This window comes from Mus caroli, chromosome 13, assembly GCF_900094665.2.
Source record: "Mus caroli chromosome 13, CAROLI_EIJ_v1.1, whole genome shotgun sequence".
Lineage (NCBI taxonomy): Eukaryota > Metazoa > Chordata > Mammalia > Rodentia > Muridae > Mus > Mus caroli.
Window position 1 is genome coordinate 14,156,804 of NC_034582.1, and position 25,042 is coordinate 14,181,845.

Sequence of the window (25,042 nt, forward strand, 5' to 3'; positions counted from 1 at the left end):
GGGGTGGGTATGGGGGACTTTTGGGATAGCATTGAAAATGTAAACGAGGAAAATACCTAATAAAAAAATAAATTAAAAAAAATTCTCCAAAGACCTTTTAATTAAAAAATAGTGGTGGCTTCTGTAAATTAATTTGGAAGCACATTTTTGTCCTCTTTTAAGATTTCAGTATGTTTTTTATCGCTTCATCCAGCTCCCTAAATTAAACTTGGTTGTAAAAAGTGGACTTCATCCTTATTAATGAGTTAACATTATAAAAAAATCACATGAATAATTACAAAAATATCTATGTAAGATTTCGTCATACCCTTTTCTAGAATTATGATTACTTTGTAATATATGCTTCATATTTCTATACTACTTTCTGTGTAAATGTTTATTATATGGCTGTTTATTCATATTTAAGTGGTATCATAGAAAATACTATTTTGTAGTATTTTTAATATCCTAAGTATCTTTATATTGATAATACACATATAGAGACAGATATTTATAGGTAGGTAGATAGACAGACACACTGACTGACAGATAGTCCTGATTTTGTCCATCTCCATATTGTGCTCAGTAGTTCCCATGTTTTTAGTTTGTCTGTGGTTGTCATATATAACTTTAATTGTATAGCATCAATTTCTAGGTTACCCCTGATGTTTTTCTCCCTGATACTTAGGGCATGGTAGAAGATGCACAAAACACTGAGGTGAACTGAAAGGAATTTTAAAAATTCTCTTGCCAGGAGTGGTGTCACCTGCCAACAATCCTAGAGTATGATGGCAGAGGGATAGTAGACCAAGAACTCTATCTACACCAGCATTCTAGGCCAACAATAGTGAAGCTCATCTCTTTCTCACCCCAGACCTCTCTCAGCCTCTTTCCTCAGTGCAGCAGACAGCGGTGACACACATACGTCTGGTTGTGCTTTCAGCGATACATGCTATAGGTGCCACTGCTCAAAGAGTTGAAGTTGAGTATATCAAGAAAAATATGTTCTTAGTGGATGAATTATCAGACCTGTATCTTCTTCAGAATTAAGGATTTTTGACCAGTTATATTTTATTTTAAAATAGTGGGACTTCACAATAGATTCGAATCTTTATATAGTGTCTAGCTACTATGAAAAATTTAAAGATCCTAAATCCTAAAGCAAATGGTTCATACTTTGTGATTTGATTTACTGTTAAAAAGATAATGTCAAATTATTTGCTTTGGATTAAATAAATAAAAAAAAAAGATGCTTGCTTCCAACTAAAGCAGTTGAACCTGTGATGACTCTCTTTGTCAGTGAGACACTTAAAAGGTTCTGATTTCCCAGTTTACAAAATGAATTAGTTCCCAGTTGAAAAGCCTTCCTGAAGCTGGATTCACTAAGGCATTGTTTGCCCCGAGTCGTGGTGTTTTGGTGCCATCTTGTGGCTGAGACTTGCCATATCCTCAGTGCTCAAGTCTAATTTAAATAGGAATTCAGGCAGCTCAAGATATGTAGGGGATTCTTTCCAAAACGAGGGTATATATTTAAAATAAGCATAAAAAAAATACTGAGAGCGGCTTATTTGTCACTTGGTGACAGGCAGAAAGGATGAGTAAAGGATCTTCTGTGTGACTCTGCAGATCTGAAAGCCTGTGTTTTGCTGTGTCCTCAGCTGCTGCTATTTGAACGGACCTGGATGAACAGATGGAAGTCTTCTGTCCTACACGAAGGGGAAGGAAACATAAGGAGTGTGAAGTGGAGAGGCCATCTGATTGCTTGGGCCAACAATATGGTAAAGGCACTTGTCTGTCTCTCTAGCACTTGCACAGTGGCAGCAGATGCCAGATGGAAAGGGCCAGGACAGAGACTCAGTGGAGTTAGAATTCTAATAGATATGGGTGATTGATACCACACCTCAGCTTAAGGAAGTCAGATCGCCTGGGTTTTCATACTACAGTAATTCCCAACACACTGTAGACTAAAATCTCTTTAGAGGAAGAAAATGAGGCACAGAACAACCAAAAAAATGAAAAGCCAACTTGATCATTGCAGGGCTGCTTCAGGCATGTGCTCTGGAAATGGCATTCACCCGGTGCTCATGACCACTGAGAGGAGCAAGTTGTGATTTCCTCTTTACTCCAGGTATAATCATGGGCCTGTCATTTTAAAAGTGTATTGTACTCTCAGTGTTGCACTTAAAGTTTATTTTATGTAAAGTGGGGCCTGGAGAAAGTTTAAAGAATAGTCTTTTTCCCATCTGCCATGTTTTCTGAAATTTCAACACGTAGTTGAGAAAATCAGTTCCATTTGGTTAAAGAGAGTTGAAATTGTCCCAGTTCAACCCTGCTGCTTGGGATTTTCCTTACAACAGCCACAGTGTCCAGGCTCCTGATCAGCCAGCTGCACTTGATGGTTCCGTTGAGCACTTTGAAGGGTCACATGTTGTCTTTGAATGGATGGGTTTTCAGAACCAAAGCTTTCTGGAAAACTAAAACTCGTTCTCTTTCAGAAGAATTCCTTTAGAAATGCTCGCCACCTATCAGGCTGAAAGCAAACTTGGTGTTTCTGTGCAAAACATGTTTGTGCTGGATTTGTGTTACTTACGCCCTCCACTAATAACAGCCTTTGTCCAGAAAGGAGCCTTGCAGCTTTGGTTCTCAAAGGGTTTGTATAAAGAAAGTCCATGGCCTTGTATGGCTCCTGGGCATGCCCAGTGAACAGCATTATGGGTTTGAGTAGGACCCATAAAGCTCTGCTCGCTCCCTCTCTGAGATACAAGACGCTTAATTTAATGTTGCTTTGGTTTGTAGGGTGTGAAGGTTTTTGACATCACCTCAAAGCAAAGAATCAGCAATGTGCCCCGAGATGACATAAGCCTTCGCCCAGACATGTACCCCTGCAGCCTCTGCTGGAAGGACAATGTGACACTCATTATTGGCTGGGGAACGTCCATCAAGGTGGTTTACTTGGTCTTTCTATTAAATCCAAATCATTACAGATTCATTGTACTCATGACTGGTTTCTGGCAAACCTAATATTTTCATCTGAACGCTGTGGTGCTAGGACACTTTATTTTACAAGTACAGATTTTAAAATGTGCTTTCCTTTTCTTTCTTTCTTTTTTTTTTTTTCTTTTTGTTTTTTGTTTTGTTTTGTTTTGTTTTTCGAGACAAGGTTTCTCTGTATAGCCCTGGCTGTCCTGGAACTCACTTTGTAGACCAGGCTGGCCTTGAACTCAGAAATCTGCCTGCCTCTACCTCCCAAGTGCTGGGATTAAAGGCATGCGCCACTAAGCCTGGCTGTGCTTTCCTTTTCTATAATGGGCATGGGCAAACTAATTGCCCTTTTCTGTTCTCAGAATGATGCTGTATTTGTTGAGTTCTGTTTTAATTTCTCATGATCCCACCGCAGTTCTTTTGCTGTTTATGGAACGTGTGGTTGATTTTGGTGGCTTAGTCAAAGGTGTTGATCTTCATACTATCCTTTTTTTGTCTTTAGTTTTGATCATTTGATTCATTTGAGTTATTCATGGTAGTGAGCTGAGAGTAAACCTAAATCATCTGCATATTTTATAATTTAATGACATAAAGGCCCTGGCTCATTGTTTATAATGTGATTGGCATTGTGAAATATTTTCCTGAGATGATTTAATAATTTCCTTAGTAAGTGTGGGGCTGGAAGGGAGAGTAGGTCTCTTATAAACTCAGAAGTTCACCGGAAAGAGAAGGCAGCTGGGGAAAGTGAAGAGGAGACAAATGTCCAAAAGCAATTAGGGAGAAAAGCAGCCAGTCCCATAGTTGTGGATCTTCAGTTGTCTGCAGCCATGAGTTTTTGTCACACATTAGAAAAGTATTCTCTGAGCCCTTCACCGGGTTGCTCCTGTGCTGAAGACAAATTTAGACATGTGCATTAAAGAAGGAATCAGACAAAAAGATAAAGTACATGTAACCATTGATCTGGCGGCTTTATATATCTAGTAATTCAGCCTAAGTAATGTCCTTAACATTTTATATTTAAGTATACTGAGCATGCTGTTATTATTTATAATATTCATGGATAGAAATAAAAAAATAAGAAATAAGAAAGTTGATCAAATAAGTTACAATAGTTTCTCATGATACATTGTCATAATGACACTAATGGTTACTATGGTAGAAGAATATTTAAAGGATATTTAGTGTTTATAGTAAGCCTTTACATTAATAGCAGTAGCTCTGTGGCCGAGTTACTAATGGTGTCCTTAGACTGGGATGTTGTTGCTCACTCTTGTTTGTCTCTTTGAGTTTGTCTGCGTTACAGTGCTTCGTAGTGTAGTGATCCTTAGGTGGGTGACTATAAAATATCGCTGTCTGCAAGTGAAGGGAGAAGCTGGTCTTCGGCATGTGGATCAATACCTGACTTCTAGTTCAATCTTGTATGGAGGCCAAACCTTAATAAATACACAACCAAAAACAAAAACAAAAAACAAAACAAACAAAACCATTGTTTCTTATTACACAGTTGAATAGATTTTCTTTGGAAAGTATGTGCATTTGGAAAGAGGTAAGAAAAATAAATACATAGTACTCATAGTCTTACCAACCTAAAATAAAATAACTCATAATGTCTGTTACCTGGTGTTTGTGAGGAAAGTAAGAGATTATTAGATAGATACAGATTTGATCTCAACTTTATCTATATAATTTAAAACAAAGATAGCCAGACTCTTGAAAAGGTGCTAGTAGTGGAAATAGTAGACTTCATAGGCTGCACACTTGCTGCTGTAGAACAGGAAACCTCTCCTACCTTCCAGGCTGTGTTGTACACAGGTCATCCTACTAGGGACAACGTAGACAGCAGACTCTGTGAGACAGCCATAGTATGTGTGTTCTACCAAAGCACCTCCTGCATGTGTCTATAGTCCTTAAGTCGAGCTTCAGAGAAAGTGCCATTAGAAACAGCAGATTTACATGAAAGGTCTTTTTGTCATAAAGTGTAACTTCATATTGGATGAATGTGGGGCAATCTAAATAATAGTTGGCAGACATTATTTAAACTAATTGCTTAATTTATTTTTACTCTAAATATATGGCTGTTTTGCCTGAATGTATGTCTTGGCATCTTATGGATGCAGGAGCATCTCATGCACATAAGGACATTGTATGTATTCAGTGCCCACAAAGGCCAGAGGAGAGTGTTGAATCCATTAGAACCGGAGTTATAGAAACTTGTGAACCACCATGTGGGTTCTGGGAACCGAACAAAGTCCTCTGCAAAAGCAGCCTGAGCTCGAAACTTCTGAGTCATCTCCCCAACCTGCCAACCTTTCTGTCTTTTATGTCTTAAGTAGATTATGGGTACTTCATCTTTGAGTGACATGACTACCTTTAAAAAATACCTCACTGAGTAAAATGCTATAGAGACTTCACTATCATATTGAGAGACTAACCTGTGAATTTCTTTTTCAGATATGCGCAGTGAAGGAACGCCACGCCAGTGAGATGAGGGATCTGCCAAGCCGATATGTTGAGATAGGTACGGCCCCTACCATGGTTCTATGATGGTAAAACATCCATAGAGCATCTACTTGTCAAGGGGAAGCCAAAGGCCATGCCCTCCCCCAGAGCCTGTCTCTCTCTCGGTGCTTCGATCGAATGGGACCAGAAAGCCTTCAAGTATTGGAAACTCACTGTGGAAAGAACTGTTTTCCCCAAACAATCAAACAAAATATCTTTCTCATAGTAACTTCATAGTCGGCTTTAAAGTCAAAATATGTGAATTTGAATCCTGGTTGTGATATTTACCACCAGGACCTATCTGAGACAGATTTCTGCTGTTTCAATATTTTCATGTATAAAATGTGAGAAAGAATGTTATAAGGTAGCTGTAATAATACAGCTTATATAATACATACAGGTACCTTATATAATACATAAGGTAGAGTGTGAGTTCATTCATGTGTGTACCTAGTACAGTACTGACCCTTTCTGACAGTTCTCAGTACTCATTGTCACCACTGCTCTGGCCCCAATTGTCACCATCTTTTATTTGGAGCACTACAGCTGCCTTTTCTGTTTAATCTGCTCCACTCCAACTCCAATCTAGTCTCTTCTTCACAATCAAAGTGATGCCCATCCCTTCCTCTCTAGCAACAGCTCCCATCACGCTTCTTTGTGGTCTGCGTGCTACAGCCACAGTGACTTTCTGAACAGACCCAGGTTCTTCTTTTAGCGGGTCTAGCGGGTCTTTGTGAGTTCCTCTTTTTCCCACCCCCTTCTCCCCCTGGTTTTATCCGTATCACCAAGTAGGAAAGAAAGGATAGAGGGGAGAGGGAGAGGGAAAGGGAGAGACATCATTGAATCTGATTTCTTTCTTCTTTTATCACAACTACTAAGAAACTGGAACCAACCACCCTGCCTTTCGGAGTCAGTCCTAGCATTTACGTACCCTCTGAAACGTTCCCAGATCTTCTAACGTCACACAATCACAGAGACCATTGGCAGCTGGCAAAATCATGCCTCTGCTATAGCAAATCATACTCAGCTCATTTTAATCCCGTACCTGGGGTTAAAAGAAAAATATATTCTTGTAATATTTCTCTGTTTTTTAAGAAAATCAGAATTCCATAATTCTTACTACACTTTCTTCCCCTCTATCTAGATCATTCTTCTTGCTTCTTTACTCGTCACCAACTGTTAATCATAGTCAACTTTTATCATTGGGTGCGTTGCTTTCCTGAGAAACCCCACGTGTTCCGCCTGACCAGTCCAGCCCACCCACTCAGGTGTGGATCCATCTGCCCCTAGCTGTACAGCTGCAGCAGCTCTGGGGTCTTGATTATTTTGAACATTTCGGTCTCACTTCAGTGCAAGCAAACACTGGACTACTTTGTTTACGTTATATCTTAAGGCCTAGAACAGTATAGAAGGCACTCCATAATCCTGTTGTTGTATGATTCAGTGCCGCTGAGAAGCACTACTCTGTTTCCTGTGCTGAGTCTAATATACCATTACGTTGATGAGCAAAAATAAGTCCTGCCATATTAAAGTCAGATGTAAAATTCACTTGTGCCTTTGGATGGTGGATGTTGTAGAAGTGTGGTACTGCTCTGTTTTCCATGACACTGCAAACATTGTGTGTTATCTACTGGATGTGTTTGAGAGCGTTTCAATCTGGGTTGTTCTGTACTTGAAGTTGGAGTGTGGTTTATAGAGTGTTTGTTTGTTTGTTTTTTATTGGTTTTGATTTTTCAAGACAGGGTTTCTCTGTATAGAGACAGTCCCTGGCTGTCCTGGGACTCACTCTGTACACCAGGCTGGCCTCAAACTCAGAAATCTGCCTGCCTCTGCCCCCCAAGTGCTGGGATCAAAGGTGTGTGCCACCACGCCCGGCTTCCCTCTGGGAAGGATCAGTAGTTCAGATTTCCTGAGCTCGTGTTGGGAGTGTAGAACTGAGAAAAGCCAAGGAACAAGAACTGACTGTAGCTACAAGAAAGGTGTTTGCTTCAGTGTCTCTCACTTCCACCCCACTTTTCCGTTCCCTGTGAGGGGAAGCCTCTGAACATCTTGATGCATAGCATCCTAAGAAATGTTATTAAATGTCTAAGATGCAAAACAAAAAGCTCTGATAATTTTTAAGGACATGAAAATTTGCCAGGAAATGATAGGAATGTAGCTTTGTCTCTGAGGGTGAGAGGTCTGTGAGAAGCCAGATGCTTATTAGATAGAATCACAAAGGGAAGCCAGTGTCTTTCTCTAGCGTTCTTATAAATGAAAAATAATAATGATTAGAAATGAATAGGGCCTCTGGACAGTTTCTGTCCCATGATGAGGTCCTTGGTGCAGCGAGCTTTGGAATGCCCTTGTTCTACCAAGTTACATTGCTGAAAGTAGATGTGCTCTGTGCCCACAGCTCACGTTAGCCTTACATGGATCTCCTGCATTCACAAAAGATTCCCAAGCATCAGGTTTTTATGGAAGAGTAGTTGGAGAGATGACGCTTCGTTGATAAGTGAGGCTGGTGTTGTCATCATTGTCTGGTATCTTCTGCCAGGAACAGATGACTTCCATCAATGCCCTACATTCTTGATTTCATATGGAAGTTGAACAAAACAACTGAGGTAACAAACTAAAGGAAGTCCTACACAAATGAACCCTGGGGTAAAGAGGAGAAGAGAAGCCGCGTTATTTTCCCTTTAATAAAACGTTGTCATTATCTCCAGCTAACTGATTATGCACTGTCATCTGGAAGCTTAGCCTGTTATCCTGTGTTCAGCCTCTTGGTTGATTTGGGACAGTGACCTGGAAACTGACAGTCTGTTTACCTGGTTTGGGAGAGCTGTGGGTTAGTTCTTTCTTGGATCTAAGTGTCTTTCTTCATAAGCTTGTTGTCATTTTGACCTACACGTGGGAGCACTGAGGTAGTTCTTTTTGCACACAGGTGACATAGGTTTTCCTCGTAATAAAAGTCTCAGTAAGGACCATGGGAGGTGTGAGCTTCTTTCCAGGTGTTTCTATTTGAGGATTTGGTTTTGAGTAGTTTTCTGTTCAACTTCCTATTTATACCCTGTGTGCTTTCCTGTTTTGCATTGGATTTTCCCTAATACTTCACTATGAAAAAGCACCTTGCAGTGAATGCCATAACACTTCCTAGACGCTGTTTCCTTAGACTGTGTTTGCTCTGGAGGAATGTCTATTCAGGCTTCCTCTTAGTATCACAGAAAGACTTGCACGTGGTACTGTGAATGTGAATTTTTTGGTTTGGTTTGGTTTGGGTTTGGTTTTTTGGTTTTCTGAGACAGGGTTTCTCTCTGTAACCCTGGATATCTGAACTTTCTCTGCAGACCAGACTAATCTTGAACTCAGAGATCCACCTGCCTGTCTTCTGCGTGCTGGAATTGAAGGCATATGTCACCACCACCTGGTGGATATTTGTTATTTATAGTGTTATAGGAAATCTGATGCATGAGTCTGGGAAGATATCCAAGTTTGCAGGATATTTGCTATGTAGGTAGAAGGACCTGAGTTTACATCACCAAAACTGTGGACTTGACCATGACACACTATAGCCACAGTGGTGTCGGGAGTGGAAACAGGAGGGTGTATGGGGTTTGCTGGCCTAACTCTGGATTTACTGAGGGAATCCATCTCAGGAGCATGAGGTAGAAAGAGGAAAGTGGTGGGGCAGAAACTGGACACCCTAATCTGGTCTATGCAAGCACACACACACAGCCACTAGGCAGAATGCTAAATATAGTATAAGCAGAATGTCGTTCAATGTGTACAGTATTCCATAGGTAGGTGGTATTATTCCCATTCTATAGGTAAAGAAAATTTTCAGAGGCTCATGTAACCTACACAAAATTGTCCTGCTCCTAAGCAAAAGCATTTTAACTCAGGCATTCCTATTGCAAAGCTGTTTCTATAGCCACATGTGGCTCCAACCTGCAATCCTGACAGTAGGAATTTGAGGCAGGAGGGTTGACACACGTTTGAGGTTACCCTGTGTTACATAATGAGCTCAAGGCCAGGCAGGGTGCAGAGTAAGGCAGGGTCTCAGAAACATATAGCAGACAAAGAAGAGCAGAAAGAGACTGCATCTCATAAGGCAGGTGGTGCTCCCAGCATTGCTACCTCAGCCTTCTGTAGCTCCTTCACTTTATAGATACACCAGGTAGGAATTTCCCAAAATCCACAGACCTCTGCACTTGTCATTGGTGATGCCTGAAGTTTTTGAAATTTTGTTTCAGGGAAGTGCCTCATTTGGAGAAATGAAAAATTTTTTTCCTTAGTTTGTTGTTAGATGAGCAACCTGTAGTTTTGCCTGCTCCATGTTAGTGAGTGAATTTCTGTTGCACACTTACCATGGGCCATTATAAAATTATTTCTTAGGACTGGGAGCCAGAAATGACTGTGACTCTGTCCTCCTTTCAGAAAGTAGAGCGCCTGTCATTTAGTATGTGACTTGGGTTTAGCTGATGACTGCGGTAATTTTATACTTAGAACAAAAATAAGCATTTGGTTTAGACATTGTTACTTAGCATGCCTTGACCATTTCTTTTTCTTTTATCTGAGATTGATATTGTTACTAATGAAATATCTTTATCACTGGCTTCATGGGGCCTGAAGTTTAACACATTACAGAGAATACCAATTAGAGAATCTGGGATTAAGTTGAAACTCAAGTTGCTTTAAACTGTCTCTGAGCTGTGTGAACTCTTGGCCCGGTGTGGTTGGATATTTTTCTTATTTTGTCTAGTAGCTGATCTCTTCAGCTTTAGTTCCATATATCAGCTCTGCTCTGTGATTGGCTAGTACCAAAGATGACATCACGTTTGACTTCAGTGTGTCTGCTTTAGAGTGATCCCTGACGCTATTAAAATGTTGATGCCAAAGGTGTTTTCACTGACCGCTGGCATGCCAACCAAGTGTCCAGCCTACTGACAGCCCCCTGGGCACAATCTGCTCCTGTTTTTGCCTATTGGTTAAGGGTGGGAATCCTTTGCTCTATAACTGATAGAAAGGAAATAGAATGGAATGAGAGTCACAGATGCTCTTCCTTATAGATTGGCATTTTGGGAGAGACAATGTGATTGGAAGGAACCAGAAAAGATGGTGTAAGTTGTGTGCCCGGCACTATAATTGCCCTTAGAGTAGTAAAGATAATTCTAGAAAAGGACAGGGCTTCCTAATCACAAAGATCTCAAGTCTTAAACTGTTGTTCTTGGTGGTGTAGTATACATGTAGCCTACACTTCTCTGTTCTCAAATATATTATCCAATATGCCATCTATCTTAAAAAAAATAAGGCATTGAATTGTGACATCTGCTGCTCTCTTCTGAAGAAACTGCGGTCCAGTTACTGACCTGTGAGCTCTGTACACTGATTCTTACAGCATGTCTACACTATTTTCTGAGTATGCTAGAGGGTGGAAGCCTTGGCTACTGTGGCAGGATGAGGCCATGCCACCGCTGCAGATCCCCTCAGATCTGGTGTTCTTCAGCAGAATACTGTGTGTGGAAACACACACACTACTCAGGGCCCCAGGAAGGTGTCGTTGCTTTCTCCGTGTTCCCAGTCTCAAGTGCAGGTTCTGTCTCTGTGACACTAGTTTCCTCTCAAGCTTTCCCTTCTAAGCCATGAGCTGTGTAACCCAACAAGTTTTTTGTTTGTCTGTTTCTTTGTGATTTATCTTTTCCAGATAATCTTCTTAAATGTGAACTTTTGTCTAATTAGGTTTGTAAACCACCTGATTCAAACTAACTTTTGCTCAAAAAAAGACAAGAGTTCTTATTAAAATTATTAAAATCATTGTTCTGTGGTATAGAATGGAATATAAGTAAAGATAAACTTTATTGGCCACTGTTATTTTGAAATAAAAAGCCAATAATTGTTAGAAGGTGTTTTACAAATTTAGTCCATAAGCATTTTATATTTTATGTATGTTCCTCAGAATAAATAAAATTCAGAATTTTTTCCTTTACATAAGTAGAAATAATATTTATTCCTTGTACATACATGCATTCTGATGCTATGTCTCTAGCCATCTTTTCTTAATCTTAGCATTAATATGACAAATAAATAGCATTTTTGGATCTACAAACACTCTTGTTGCCTTAGTGGAAAGAATAATGAAAAAGCAAGGTTCTTTCTGTGGTGTTTCGAGGCATTGTAGCTGCAGATAGCTTCACACACTAATAGTTCACAGCAGGAAGTGAACTCTGTAGTGTGTGTGTGTGTGTGTGTGTGTGTTCTTTTGTGGGTCTTACTGGAGAGGAATCAGTGGGTGGCAGAGTAGCCGCAGCTAAGGTGACAGCAGTTAGAACTCTTCATTTTGAGTCATACCAAGTGTTGCTATCACTGTGGATTTTGTTTCTCTAAGAAGAGTGTGTGTGGTATAAGGGAATGAGTCAACAGAAGGGATGTTTTAGTTTTATCTAGACGTTGATAATTCCTATATTTCTAATATCTTGACTGTTTTGGTTTTATACTTCGTTGTGATTCTAAGTGATCATTAATCCACAGTTGGTGCTGTGCTGGCTTAGTGTCTAAGTGCTAAGTGCACATGAACTCCTGCAGTCTTCTCTTGTTTTACTGAGAACATTAATGTTTCTAGCCAGGATCTCTGAGATCATGAGATCTCTATTCCACTGTAGATTAAGGAAATCAGGGTGTAGAGTGAAGATTTTCCCAGGACACTGTCCTAATTTCTCTGTTTTGTGCATTATAGTTAGTGTTTAAAATACCAGGCTTTGATATAAATTCAGTTACTTTTAGGAGCCATTGCCTCACATTATCGGTCAGGTGGTCTGGGCAGGCCATATGATCTCCAGAGGGCACAGTCCTCACAGCTCAATATCTACCACCCCTTTGTGATTAATGGCGTTTTCCCTTGGGTATGGTTAGCACGCAGGCACAAATAGGCCTGCTCTTGACCCTCGTGAGAAGGGTTTTTATGGCATTTCTGGATTATTGTTCTTTCCCCTGAGCTATCGGCAAGGAAACTGCGCAGTAGCACTTCAGCGACAGACTGTGATTTAGTAAGACAGAAATCAGCTCCATTTATACCAGCACAGCTGGAACAGTGCCACCAAATTCTGTTGTTAATTTACTTACTCTAGATGGGTGAGATCACCATCTTCTCTGTAAATGATACAAGTGTGGACCCGTGCAGCTCCTTCTCTCTCATGGCTTCTCACACCGCACCCTGCACGGAAGCATCTCTAGGAACAGGTGTCTACACTGGACATTCCCCTCGCCAAACGGTGACTAAGGTAGAAGTAGTTCTTAAATAAGCTTGCTTGTGACCTTTTCCCATGCTAGCCCTTTATCAAAACTGCTTCTGTGTGTCTTGATAGAACATCCTCAGCCCAAGCTTACAGACGGAAAGAACGTCAGTGGCAGAGCCGGAGCAAAAGCTCGGCCCTTGGATGTGTATCTGGACACCAAGCCCACGCCTGCCGTCCAGCCAGTGAGAAGGGAGCTACTCTCTCTCCACTTAGGCTGGGAATGGTGGCACTCCTGTAATCTCAGAATTTAGGAGGTAGAATCGGGAAGAGCAGAGCTCAAAGTCGTTGTCAGCTATATAGCAATTTCAAAGCCAACCTAGGCTAAAAAGGACGGTCAGAAAACACTTACCTCTCTTAAAGTTTATGTTAGTCATCTTTGGTCACCTGTTAGAATATAAAAGTTAAATTATGAAGATGCCTGTAAGATAAGCGAGGGCAAGAGAAGCAGGGAACCTGATGGACAAGGAAAGCGAAAAGAGCAAGAACGTTCTCTCACGCTCCTTCCATCTGCACGTCAGGTTTTCCCTCTTTTCCTGATTCTTCTTTCATATGAGAGCATTTTACACATAGAATGTAACGTTCGTTCATTGAAGTTATGCCCCAGGTTTGCAGACTTCACAAGCATTCACATCCCTTCTGCCATGGCACACTGAGCTCTCCCAGCTCAGGAAAAACAGTACGTCCATCATAGGTGATAACCGGAAGTGCAGCACCACTCAGGACATCAGAGGCTGGCTGAATTACAAAACATTTGGGTGATGGGCTAAGTGCACACACCTTCCCCCGACTCCAGGAGTGCGGATTAGACCAGGTATCTCATCCATGTTAAACAAGCAGTCTACCACCGAGCTGTGTCCATAGCCTCCTTTGTATTCAGTTTTGCCTTGAAGTAAAGGCTCACCAAGTTATCTGGCATTGAATACTGTAATAGTCTTTGCATTGGTGATCCTCTTTCCTTAGCCTTTGGAGAGTTGGGAATGCACTGCACTGCCTGGCCTGACAGTGCTCCGTGTGTATGTGCTGGTTGCATTTGACTGTGTGAGAATACTCCTTTGTGTTAGAACCTGAGGAGCCAAAAGAGGGGATAGGGTATCTTTCTGCAACTGCCTTATTGTCTTGCGCCAGGGTCTCTACAGAACCAGACTGCCATTTTAGTTAAGCTGCCTGACCAGGAGGCTTCTGGGATCTCCCTGTCCTCCCCACCCCCAGGCCCTCAAATCTGGGACTGTAGACACATGCGTCCATGCCTGGCTTTGATGTGGGTGCTGGAGATTTCGACTCAGGTTCTCATGCTTGCAGAGTCCCGTCTTACACACAGAACCATTTCTTTAGTGTGCATGTTTCTTAACTTATAATAACATATTTCTTCTTAAGTTTTAAGTACACATTTGAAAAGCTTATTATTTTTCTCTGTATATAAATAAGTATGCAAAAATGTTAAAATAAAATGTCTAAAGCCAAAACCAAAGTAATATTTTATAATAATAAAAACATAAGTTGTACTTTTTGTACCATTGCACCTCATCTGTAAGAAAAAAGATAATTTTAATTATTATTTTATTATTAACAATAATCGATGTTAGGTTTTATTGTTTCAGAGAGTCTTCATGTGGTGCAATGACGCTCTTATTAACATACATGGCACAGGGGAGCACTCACAACTTGCCATTTAGGGGTTCATTTTTGGCTATAATGTCAACTTTGAAGTCTTTCCTGAGATGGATGGTTATAAAGCACTCTCAGTGCTGCATGGTGAAAGTACTTTAACATGAGACACACTACAGTGCATATTTAGTATAGTATCATAATTCAACACATACACAATGTGTAATAATCACATCAGGGGAGTGGGCATTATTTCCATTTTAAGCATTTTTAAATGCATTGTAGCACTCAGAGTCACTGTGTCTTTGCCGTCATGTGCACTTTTATGCTCCATTTAATGGTGAATCCTTTCTGCTTTTTGTTTGCAGTGTCTCAGTTTGAAACTGAATTCTACATTAGTGGACTTGCACCTCTCTGTGATCAGCTTGTTGTACTTTCCTACGTAAAGGAGGTTTCAGAAAAAACGGTAATTATCTTCTCCCCAGGTACAGAGGGATATGGAAGAGTTGGCTTTTAGCATCACACCCAGGTCAGGCTACCTGTCAGGGGAGATTGCTATAATCCAAGCAGAACTTTCCAACCTGTGAAATAAGCCTAGCAGAAATTACCCTGCAGACTAGCATCTTTACCTTCAGAGGTCCCACTCCCTGCCTGCCTTTGTTCCCTTTGCTGCACAAAGAGGACAGGGTTTTCGTCTTCTTTGTTTTGTTTTGTTTTGTTTTTTTCTTTTTCATCAGTCACTTGATATTTTAGCTGAAAGAAATAAAGGCTCCCTCTTGCTGAATGGCAAGGAAACTATGCTGCCATTACATTAGCAGAGAGGATAGTGATGAAGCTGGTCGCTGTGACAACAGGGGTCCCAGTGCTCAGAGTGAGTTTCTGAAAGGTCAGCTTCATCTTTCCTGGAGCCCAGACATGTCTACCTCTCAGAGGCCTGATGATTCCAGGTCTTGCTTTGGAAAAGGTTGTTGCTGCTTCAGTTATCCATGCAGGTGATAGACATTGTAATGTGTTGCTAGCGGAAAGCAGCAGCAAAAACCAAATTTTGTTTTGATGACACTGGAATGAAGCTCTTCTCTGGGATTTAGGGACACCCAGGCTCCATTTAAAGCCCAGAGCAGTGCCATGCCCAGTTTGCCTTTTGTTAGAGTTCAGGGGTCTTGCTGGTACTGGCGAGAGGCTGCCTCAAGGTCTGAACAGGGAGAGTTTGTGAAGGATTTCCTTTTGGGTGCTGTGTATAGAAGAAATGGCAATTGATTCTCTAGCCCTCCATAGTACACAGGCAGGTGAAGTGTACACTCCCTGTTTATCTCTTCCTCTTTCTCCTCCTATTCTTCCTCCTCCTCTTCCTCCTCTTCTTCCTCCTCTCCCTCCTCCTCCTTCACCTCTCCCTTACCCCCTCAAATGGCAAGGAAAAAATAGGCAGTAAAGCCCAGGGAGCCCTTGCTGACAAGTGGTGGCTGCACTTGAGCCTTTCTCTGAGAGAACACTTGCATTAGGGAGCCATCACTATAGTAACTGAAGCTCTCGGTGCCCATGTTGCTAGGCAATGAAACGCTGTAGACTTAAGTGAACCCTCAAACCTCCTAAAATCAATAGGGTTGGCTTCTAGCCCTATTGCAGGACATCAGTTTATTATTATTTTATTTATTTTTTGAAAATACAGAAAGGCAGAGGTTCCTGGGGGAGTTGAGAGCAGTGCTTTCTGATGAGGACTGTGGGGCAGATTGAGGATGTGATTGAACAAAACAAGGGGAAAAGCAATAAAATGGGAAAGGGGAAGCCTAATAAACAGCTGATCAAAAAATAAAAAGGAGAAGAAAAGGGAAGCCTGGGAAATGTGTGTTAATAAAGGGTATAAGAAAGGAGAAAACCCAGGGAAGGCTATCCTCACTGGGCAGAATCCACAGGATGGCTTTTCAAAGAAAGAAGGAAGAACCTAGGAAGTGAGTTAGCGTGCAGCATATGGAGATTCACTTTATATAACATCAGTGTGTGGTTTCAGCTCTTAAGTACAGAGTAACAATAAAATTAGGGCAGATGAACGACAGTCAGTTTTAGGCACACCATTACCAATTTCTGTTTTCATATTGAAAATCTGTGCCTATTAGATGTTCATTGGCTGCTTCTATTGGCTTTTCATTAATAGCCTCCTGTGTTTCCCGTGTGATGCCTTCCGTGCACACACCTGTCTCCACTCTGGCAGTCACTGGTCCTTTGAGGACCGCTGTTCTTCTGTGCATTATTCTCACTTCATGTGCGTGTGTGTGCATGTGCGTGTGGTTTTCCTTGTGAACTGTTTAGAAGATAGATGCTAGTCTATCTAGTTAAAGTACCCTAATTTGTTAAGCTGTTCCCCAATTTTCTTTCCCTCATTGATAAGGCACATGTCTTAAGAATTGAATTTTCCCCAAGTACTAGGGGATGATGATAAAACTAAGTCGGTGCTCGTGAGAAGCTCATGGATAGGAACATGGACCATGCTACTGGGAGCAAGGGCCGTAAAGTGACACAGCCACCTTAGTTACGCACCCCTTAACACATGTAAAAGACATTTTCTTCTTTCCTAATCCCAGTGCTAAGGATCAGACTGCAGGATCCCCCAGCTACTTAGCAGGAGCCTGTCACTGAGCTACCCCCTCAGCTTCAAAACTTCATGTATGATTTAGTAAACTTCAGCTGTTTTTCATTATCATGATTTTGATATTTTTTATCATTTTTATTACAGCCAGTTTTTAAAAATATTTCTGTCTTTCTCCTCCATTCTTTTTGTTAAAAATTGATATTTTCTTTTTTTTTTATATATATTTTCTTCTTCACATTTTTCAAAGCTCTGATAAATTATGGTGTATATATAGTTGAGTGTCAATAGATGTAACCCTATTGTGAGATACAAGGCTGGTATAATGGCTTCTTGTTTAACAAAAGTGCTTAGAGAAATCCACATTCAAACTTCCACATGTTTGAAGTAAAAGACAGACATTTGGGGTTTGTTTCTCTGTTTCTCACTCCATACCAGATCCAAGTGTGTGTGTTGTTGCTGCTTTGCAGGTTGATGGCAGATGGGGTTCATGCCTGTCAGGCCCATATCCCCAAGTCAGAACCCACTTGATCCAGAAGTCTACGGTTGACCAGAAGTTTCAGTTTTTCTAAACATTCCACCCTTGCCATTGACTTATTTAACTTTATTCTTAATTTTTTAACCCTCAGTCTCTGACTCTAAAACTGAGAATAATAATGTTTAATCGCTCTCCAGGTTTCATTTGAGAACCCAGTGAGTGAGTGATCTGTGTTTCATAGCCCTTGGTCCTCAAACCTGTCACCTCACCTTTCCCATCTGTCGTGAACCAGGGCTTCACTTTCAGTAACTGTAGTCACTGGCTTTTTATGCTAATTATAGTCAAATCAGATGGACAACTTAGTTCCCTGTTCACGCTAATCATATTGCTTGTGTTAAACAGCCCTCTGCAGCGTAAGGTCCTCTCTGTCAGGTGATAGAGATGCAGGCAGTTCCACCGTCTCAACAAGATTGATTTAGAGACGGATTTTAGTCTCTGGCTTTTGGACACTACTACTAAGTTTCCTAATATTAGCAGTGTTTTGAATAGTGAACTCGTTTTTAATTATTGTTTTGGCCGTTCTTTATATTCACGTAGCTGTAGTATAGCTGTGTTTGCTACTGTTAGGCCACAGGTTCATCCCTTTTTACACGCTGTGATGAAATACTGGGTAAAAGCAATGGAAGGAAGGAAGGGAGGGAGGGAGGGAGGGTGGGTTAGTTCACTTTGCCTCACAATTTGACCAGATAGTTTATCTTGGTGGGGCCTGCTGATGGCTGCTGATCACACCACATCTACCACCCAGAAGCAGAGAGAGATAAGGCTGCTTTTAGTTCAGGACCCAGCACAAGGGATGGTGCAGCCCACATCAGCAGTGGGGAACTCTTTCTTGGTTACTTTTAACTTTTCTGGGAATATCTTTGTACACAAACCCATAAATATGCTTCCAGGATGAGTCTAAATGCTCTCAAGTGAAGAAGATTCTCATCAGCTACCGCTGCTTTAGGATTGGACGCTGTGCCATTCATAAGTGCCATCATTCTGTATATTTTCAGAAAACAATCACAGAATAAGACAGGATTAGGTGGTTGCTTATGGCAAGCTTTTAGAACTGAGGTCTTGTTTGTGCCAAAATGACAAATTCAAAACAAGTATGGCTAGCTTGTTCATTTGTATAACCTAAGAAACATAAGTAAAATGAGCCTTCTCTATTGTTTTCCCCTAGGAAAGAGAATACTGTGCACGACCTAGACTGGACATCATCCAGCCACTTCCGGAGACTTGTGAAGAGATCTCCTCTGATGCTTTGACAGTCAGAGGCTTTCAGGAGAATGAATGTAGGGATTACCACTTAGGTGAGGCAGCAGAGATGTGCTTATGTGCCTTGTTCTGCTTATTCTGTTCAGCTCATCCAAAGGGGAATTTAAATATAGGTACTGACAGGACTTTAGACAGTACCTGTGCTGGCCTCTGCCAGTAAGAGCCAGGGTACTAGATTCATAAAGACTACATATCCTATCTGAGTGTTCATAGCAAAAAGGAATGTTAGACATAGGACAGGAACCAAGGTGAGAAATTTGTTCTTTTTTTTTGTTGTGTTTTGTGTGTGTGTGTATGTGTGTGTGTGTGTCTTGTTCCATCAAACCAGCTAGTCAGCTAGTTTGCTGTGCTGGCAATCAAACCCTTGGCTTTAAACATGCTAGGGAAACATTGGCACCCAGCATATCCCAGCCCTATTCTGTTTAAGTTACATTTAACTTGATATCAAACAGCATGACTCTGTCCAAACCTTATGTTCCTGGAAGGTTTGCAGTGGAGGCCAACCTAAGTGGCAGTGAAGTCCTTCTGTTGGGAACGGAGGACTAAGACATGGAGAGAGTCCCCTCCTGTCACAGGGACTGTGGAATAAGTGGGTGGCTACACTAATCACCACTCAGAAGCAAAAGGAAAACTGTAACTCTTTAGTCCTGCCTAAAAAGTCCATTGTCATGTCTTTGTAAAGTGCACTGAAGAAAAAGAAACACTTTAAGCTCTTTAGAATTTATTCTTGCTTTATAAACAACAAACATCTTATGAAAATATTTTTAGTTTTCATTTGGACAAAAAAAATGATGACTGACTCTGTATGCGTCTGGTCCTTCTTATATGAACCCTCTAATTAGTCAAAAACTATAAGAGTCAATTTTGGATTTTCCAAAAACAATTATGATTCAGAACTGAAAACATAGTCTGGGTATTTTGCTCAGAGCAAACTCAGTTGTCTGCTTAGAAACCCTTTAGAGAGTTTTTATAATTGAATTCTGTAGCAGACACTCAGCATTGGCATCACGGGCAACATGCTGAAATGATAGATTATGTCCCCAGGGCTTGGGCATCTGTCACTTATGCATTAGATGGCCTTGACCCTGGTGAAGAGGAGACATTTCTTGTTGACTGTGAGATGTATTGTTCTGTAAGAGTAGAGCAGCACTATAGGTGTCCATTAGTAAGGTTTATACTCAGTAGATGAAGCCCAGTATGCGCTAGCACAGTTAGTTTGGGTTGTGTTTGTTCATCTGAAGTCTGAATGTTAATGTAGTAAACTTTAATTTTTAAGTCTACCTTGTTTGTGGTTCTAGCTCTTTCTCCTTGCTCTTCTTTTGAATAGTTTTACACTGTGGTGCATTTAAGAGCAGTCCACGTGACGCTACTCACCCTCCTTGACCTTACAGCAGAGGCATGCACACTTGGCTGCAGGGGGAGAAAATTGACTGTTGAGTCTGAAATTGTAGGCTAATTCCATTCCCTGAAATGATTGCCACTATTGATACCAAGCTATCCTCTCTCTTCCCTTCAAGAATACTCTGAGGGGGAATCACTCTTCTATGTCGTGAGTCCAAGAGATGTCGTCGTAGCCAAGGAACGAGACCAGGATGATCATATCGACTGGCTCCTTGAGAAGAAGAAATATGAAGTAGCTTTGATTTTACTTTCCTGAAAGTATTGACTTGTCTGAAAAAAAAAATGAAAAAAGATTTTTATAGTAAATCTTTCATATTGAGTTAGTGTGCTCCAAACCAAAAATGTTACAATTTCTCTCTCTCAGAAAAGAGTGAGCAAAAAAGCATGCAGTTCAGTTGGCCAGCTTTCCTGTTGATGGGTGGGTCAGGGGAGGGCGTGTGGTTCATAGAAGGGGGAGTCAGTGCTGACTGAAGGTTTTGTGATTATTTCCCTAAAGTGCTTCAGTGGTTTTTCTTTGGATGTGTTGGTAAAATTGCTTATTTTGTGTAAGGAAACATACCAGATTTATTGTTACGTAGAATGGCTTGAACTCATTTGGTAGAACAGTGCTGTCTACTTCCCTGAGCTTAGACAAGTTTGAGCAGACAGTGTACCAACATGACCGACTAAGGATTAAAACAACAGCATTCTATACGACTGTAATAGCTGCCAAGATATTTTGTTTCTTAGCATGACTCTAAATGGTTTTCTCTGTCCATCAAGAGAAAACAACTGCCACTAATTTATCTAGAAGAACTGGGGCCCTTTTTTTATTAATTTGTAAACTAGTCTAGTTGTTATATATTAATAACTGGCATATAATCAAGCTATTACTGTATTACTTTAGATTAATTTATTTCTAATGTTTCTAATCTTTCCCTGAGTCCAGTCCTCAAGTTTTCTCTGCTAGTCTAGAAGAAAGCAAGTGTAGCTACCATTCTGTATCACCACCCTCAGAACTGGGCTTCTAGGCATTTGGAGAGACGACTGGCTTGTTACATGGATGCTGGGTGGGATCTGAGCTCTGATCATGATTGCAAAGAAAGCACTCTTAAGTACTGAGCCATCTCTCCAGCCCCTAGATTAAGTAAAATTTTATAAAATTAGTTTATGTGTTAAATATTTATGTGACACTAATACTCATGAAACAAAAATATACAGTTTTCATAAGCTTAATTGTAGACATGAAAACACATGTACATTCTTTCCATTTATTGAAACATAAATGACAAGTGCCCTTTACACAGTCTTTGTCACATAGACTTAGAATGACAGGTACCCTTTTTTTTTCCTTGAAGTCTAAGAGATTTTCTTGCACACTGACTTGTATGTGAAATGTGATCCCACGATCTTACTGTGGGAATAAATTGAAGCCTTCCTTTGCACTTCCCTTGTCTCCCACTCACTGCTGCTCTCTCTTTTTCCCCATGGCCCTTCTCATGATGCAAATGTAGGAAGCTTTGATGGCAGCTGAAATTAGCCAAAGGAACATTAAACGACATAAGATTCTGGTAAGTTCAGCTTCCTTGTGTAAGCATAACTGTCCTTACTAACTCAAAAGGGATGGAGTGAGCTGGAAAGAACAACAGGTTCTTTGTGTCTGTTCATAGTTTGTTTTGTACTAATCCTTTTACCTAGGAGGGCACAAGATCTCACTTTATCCAGTTAGTTTCTGCTTGTAAACAAGAGATTGGAACACCTGCTAGGATGTAGCTTTAGGAAATTTGGAAACTGCATTTGTGCAGTGCTCTTTCAATACTAAGCTCTCTAGTTGATCGCGTGGAAGCCTCTTTATATCATAGATAAAATCACATTATCACAAAATGTATCATAACTGGTCTCTTCAAACTAGATTGCTTTGGTATGGCCCTGATAACAAATTCAATTGCTTTTGTTATGGAGACTATTCTAGGAAATCAAATACATTTTTATTACATTTTGGATTCTGGAAAAGTACAATGGCTAGAAACGGATTTCTTTGCTAAGTGTGACAGTGAATTTCAGGCAGAGACCTTACATGAAATCAAATTCTCCACATGTAAAGCCTCTTGTAGTTACATCACTGAGCTCATTACCCTCATTTACAAATGAATACTAGAAACTCAGCCTTCTCTGTGTAGTTGGGTTTCCACAACGTTTCTGTTCCTTTCTTCATCTTAAAATTCTCTGTAAAACTGTACACGTGAACCTTAATTCCTAAAGAATGCAAAACAATAAACTAATAGAAAGAAGAGAGAAAATCAGATCTTTTATTTTTAGGCACAGTTGAGGAAAATAGTAATTCTTTACAACTGAAGAGGGCCTGTAGCCATTAGGATGGTATATCAAAGGTACAGAGACTGAAGGGGTTCAGACTTTTAGTTATGTGGGGCAGTTGAATGAACTAACTACAAAAATAATTTTAAAAATTACTATATCTGAAATGATCCTGATATAGCTGTCTATATCAGGCTATGCCAGTGTCTGGCAAACATAGAAGTGGATGCTCACAGTCATCTATAGGATGGAACACAGGGTCCCCAATGGAGGAGCTAGAGAAAGTACCAAAGGAACTGAAGGAGTCTGCAACCCTATAGGTGGAACAACAATATGAACTAACCAGTACCCCCAGAGCTCGTGTCTCTAGCTGCATATGTAGCAGAAGATGGCCTAGTTGGCCATCATTGGGAAGAGAGGGCCCTTGGTCTTGCAAACTTCATATGCCCCAGTACAGGGGAACGCCGGGGCCAAGAAGTGGGAGTGGTGGATAGGGGAGCAGGGTGAGGGAAGGATATAGGGAACTTTTGGGTTAGCATTTGAAATGTAAATAAAAATATCTAATAAAAAATTACTATATCGGTAAAGCTAGACTATATTCTGAAAGCAAATGCCTATTTAAAACTTGGTTGTTGCAGTAAATCTCCAACCCAAATATGCCCAAGCAATGAAATCACAACTCAGTTAATATGAATACATGCTGTGTGCCTAGATTGTGCAGATCTACCACTACAATACCATCTTCTACATCTATGAGACTCCTTATAACTTGTGGTTTCTTCAGGCCACATGCTTCTGCTCCACTTTTCTTCTTCTTCCTCCTCTTCTGTATCTTCTCCCATTTTCTCCTTCTCTCTCCCAGCCTTCTGTTCCACCTTCCCTTTATCTGCCCAATCATCAGCTCTCTTTTATTTTACAAAGTAAAGTGGGAAGCAGGTTTACTGGAAATCACCTGAGTGCTGACTCACTCCTCGTTCACAGTCCCTCACAGAAGAATGGAATTATCAACTATAATTAGCTCCAGGACTATCCATAACACTTGGTTCTGTTTTTGAACATGAAGAAGATAATGTAACCTCTTGTTTTAATGACAGAGTCATGGACAGAGGATCAGAGGGAGGGCCTGGGTTGAAGATCACTAAAGAGGAGCCTTAGTGTAGTTTGTATAGTAAGATGCTGGTTGCCAGTTGAACCAACACCATTTGTTGAAAATGCTGTCTTTTACAACTATTTCCTACTAGTTTTGTTTGTTGTTTGTTTGTTTGTTTGTGTCTTTTTGTTGTTGGTGGTGGCTCTTGCCGATACACTGTAACGCTTCCCCGTCTGTATTACTTTGTGAGATGAGATGTAGGTACTTATGCTGCTTACAGTCCAGGTACAACCTCTTGTACCTTCAGATAGATATTTGTGTTGTTTCACAGGTTCTGGCTCCGTGTGTCATTCCTATGTTGTCTTGATGGTTTTATCTTACTAGGCAAAATGTAAAAGGTTCCATTCTATGAGGACTTCATTTTCACCAGTTTTTGCATCACTAATGTTAAAATTTGTTTGATTTATCCATCAACACCCACAGGTTCATTATCAGTTTTGGAATCTGTAATGTTCTAGGCTGCAAATATTTACTATGTAAACATCAAGGAGTTAATGTCAGTAGCTACCAACAACAGCACCTCTAGCTGCCTTGGGAATGGTTAGGTTTCATGCTTAACAGGCCATTGTGGCCATAAATTCAGGGTTGTTTGTGTACAGAGAAGTTTCAGGGAATGAGTGACCTGTGTAAAGATCTGTTCACCATCTGATATAAATGAGCTGTGGAGCAAGCATGAGGTGACCTGGCATAGCTTAGGGAATGTGTGATATGTAATTAAGCCAACACAGTCCCTTACAAGAGGCTGCTTCCCACTGCTCACATCCATGCTTTCTTGTGGGAAGAAGTGCTCCAAGAGTACACATGCCATCAGGGTTCTGGATAATTTACCATAGAGCTACATTCTGAGACTTGTATGATGATTGTCTGAAAGGGGCAGAAACAAGATACTTATAGCTACAACTGTGTGAGGTATGATGATTGTTATGTTAGATACTAATTTGGGGGCCATCAAAGTGGCTTAGTTTGTGGTTGCCACCAAGCCTGCTGACCTGAGTTCGATCCCCAGGACCCAATAGAGAGAATTGGCACCTTCAAGTTGTTCTATGACACATATACACACAAACAAATGTAATAAGGGATTTTAAACTAAGGTTTTTCTTTTATGTAACTACTCTTGAGTATCACATCTGGGGAAGCTGTAACCTCGAAGGCAGTCAAGTTTGTGCCTTGTTTAAAGAAGGAAGCAGAAACTGAATGATCTAATCTTGCCATGTGGTCCTTACTGGGTTTATTATTTAGCTTTTGTAAAGCACATAATCTGGCTTCATTGTGACTTTTGTTTTTAGGGAAACAAAACAGACTGCCCAAATTCTGATAACCTCAGTTCTTCCCGAACTTAAAGCCATGTTGAGGGGCTCTACTCCCAGTTCCTGGGTCAAAGTAAATTCATCCCTAAGTTAGCAGAGGAGTCTGTTATTTGCAAATAATGTTATCATTTAGAAAGATGTGCACTACCTACATCTGTCTGTTAAAATATCTAT

General features: G+C 40.6%; 1 protein-coding gene across 5 annotated transcripts in view; it reads left to right on the forward strand.

Moving 5' to 3' along the window:
- Vps41 (VPS41 subunit of HOPS complex) overlaps window positions 1-25,042 on the forward strand; it is a 159,442-nt gene that overhangs the window by 93,874 nt on the left and 40,526 nt on the right. For all 5 annotated transcript variants that reach the window (XM_021180045.1, XM_029468458.1, XM_029468460.1 and 2 more), the window contains 7 exons: window positions 1,638-1,757; window positions 2,776-2,922; window positions 5,413-5,479; window positions 14,705-14,802; window positions 18,621-18,750; window positions 20,233-20,348; window positions 21,610-21,666. In XM_021180045.1, the coding sequence (XP_021035704.1) occupies window positions 1,638-1,757; window positions 2,776-2,922; window positions 5,413-5,479; window positions 14,705-14,802; window positions 18,621-18,750; window positions 20,233-20,348; window positions 21,610-21,666 (735 nt within the window). The remainder of the gene's footprint in view (window positions 1-1,637; window positions 1,758-2,775; window positions 2,923-5,412; window positions 5,480-14,704; window positions 14,803-18,620; window positions 18,751-20,232; window positions 20,349-21,609; window positions 21,667-25,042) is intronic.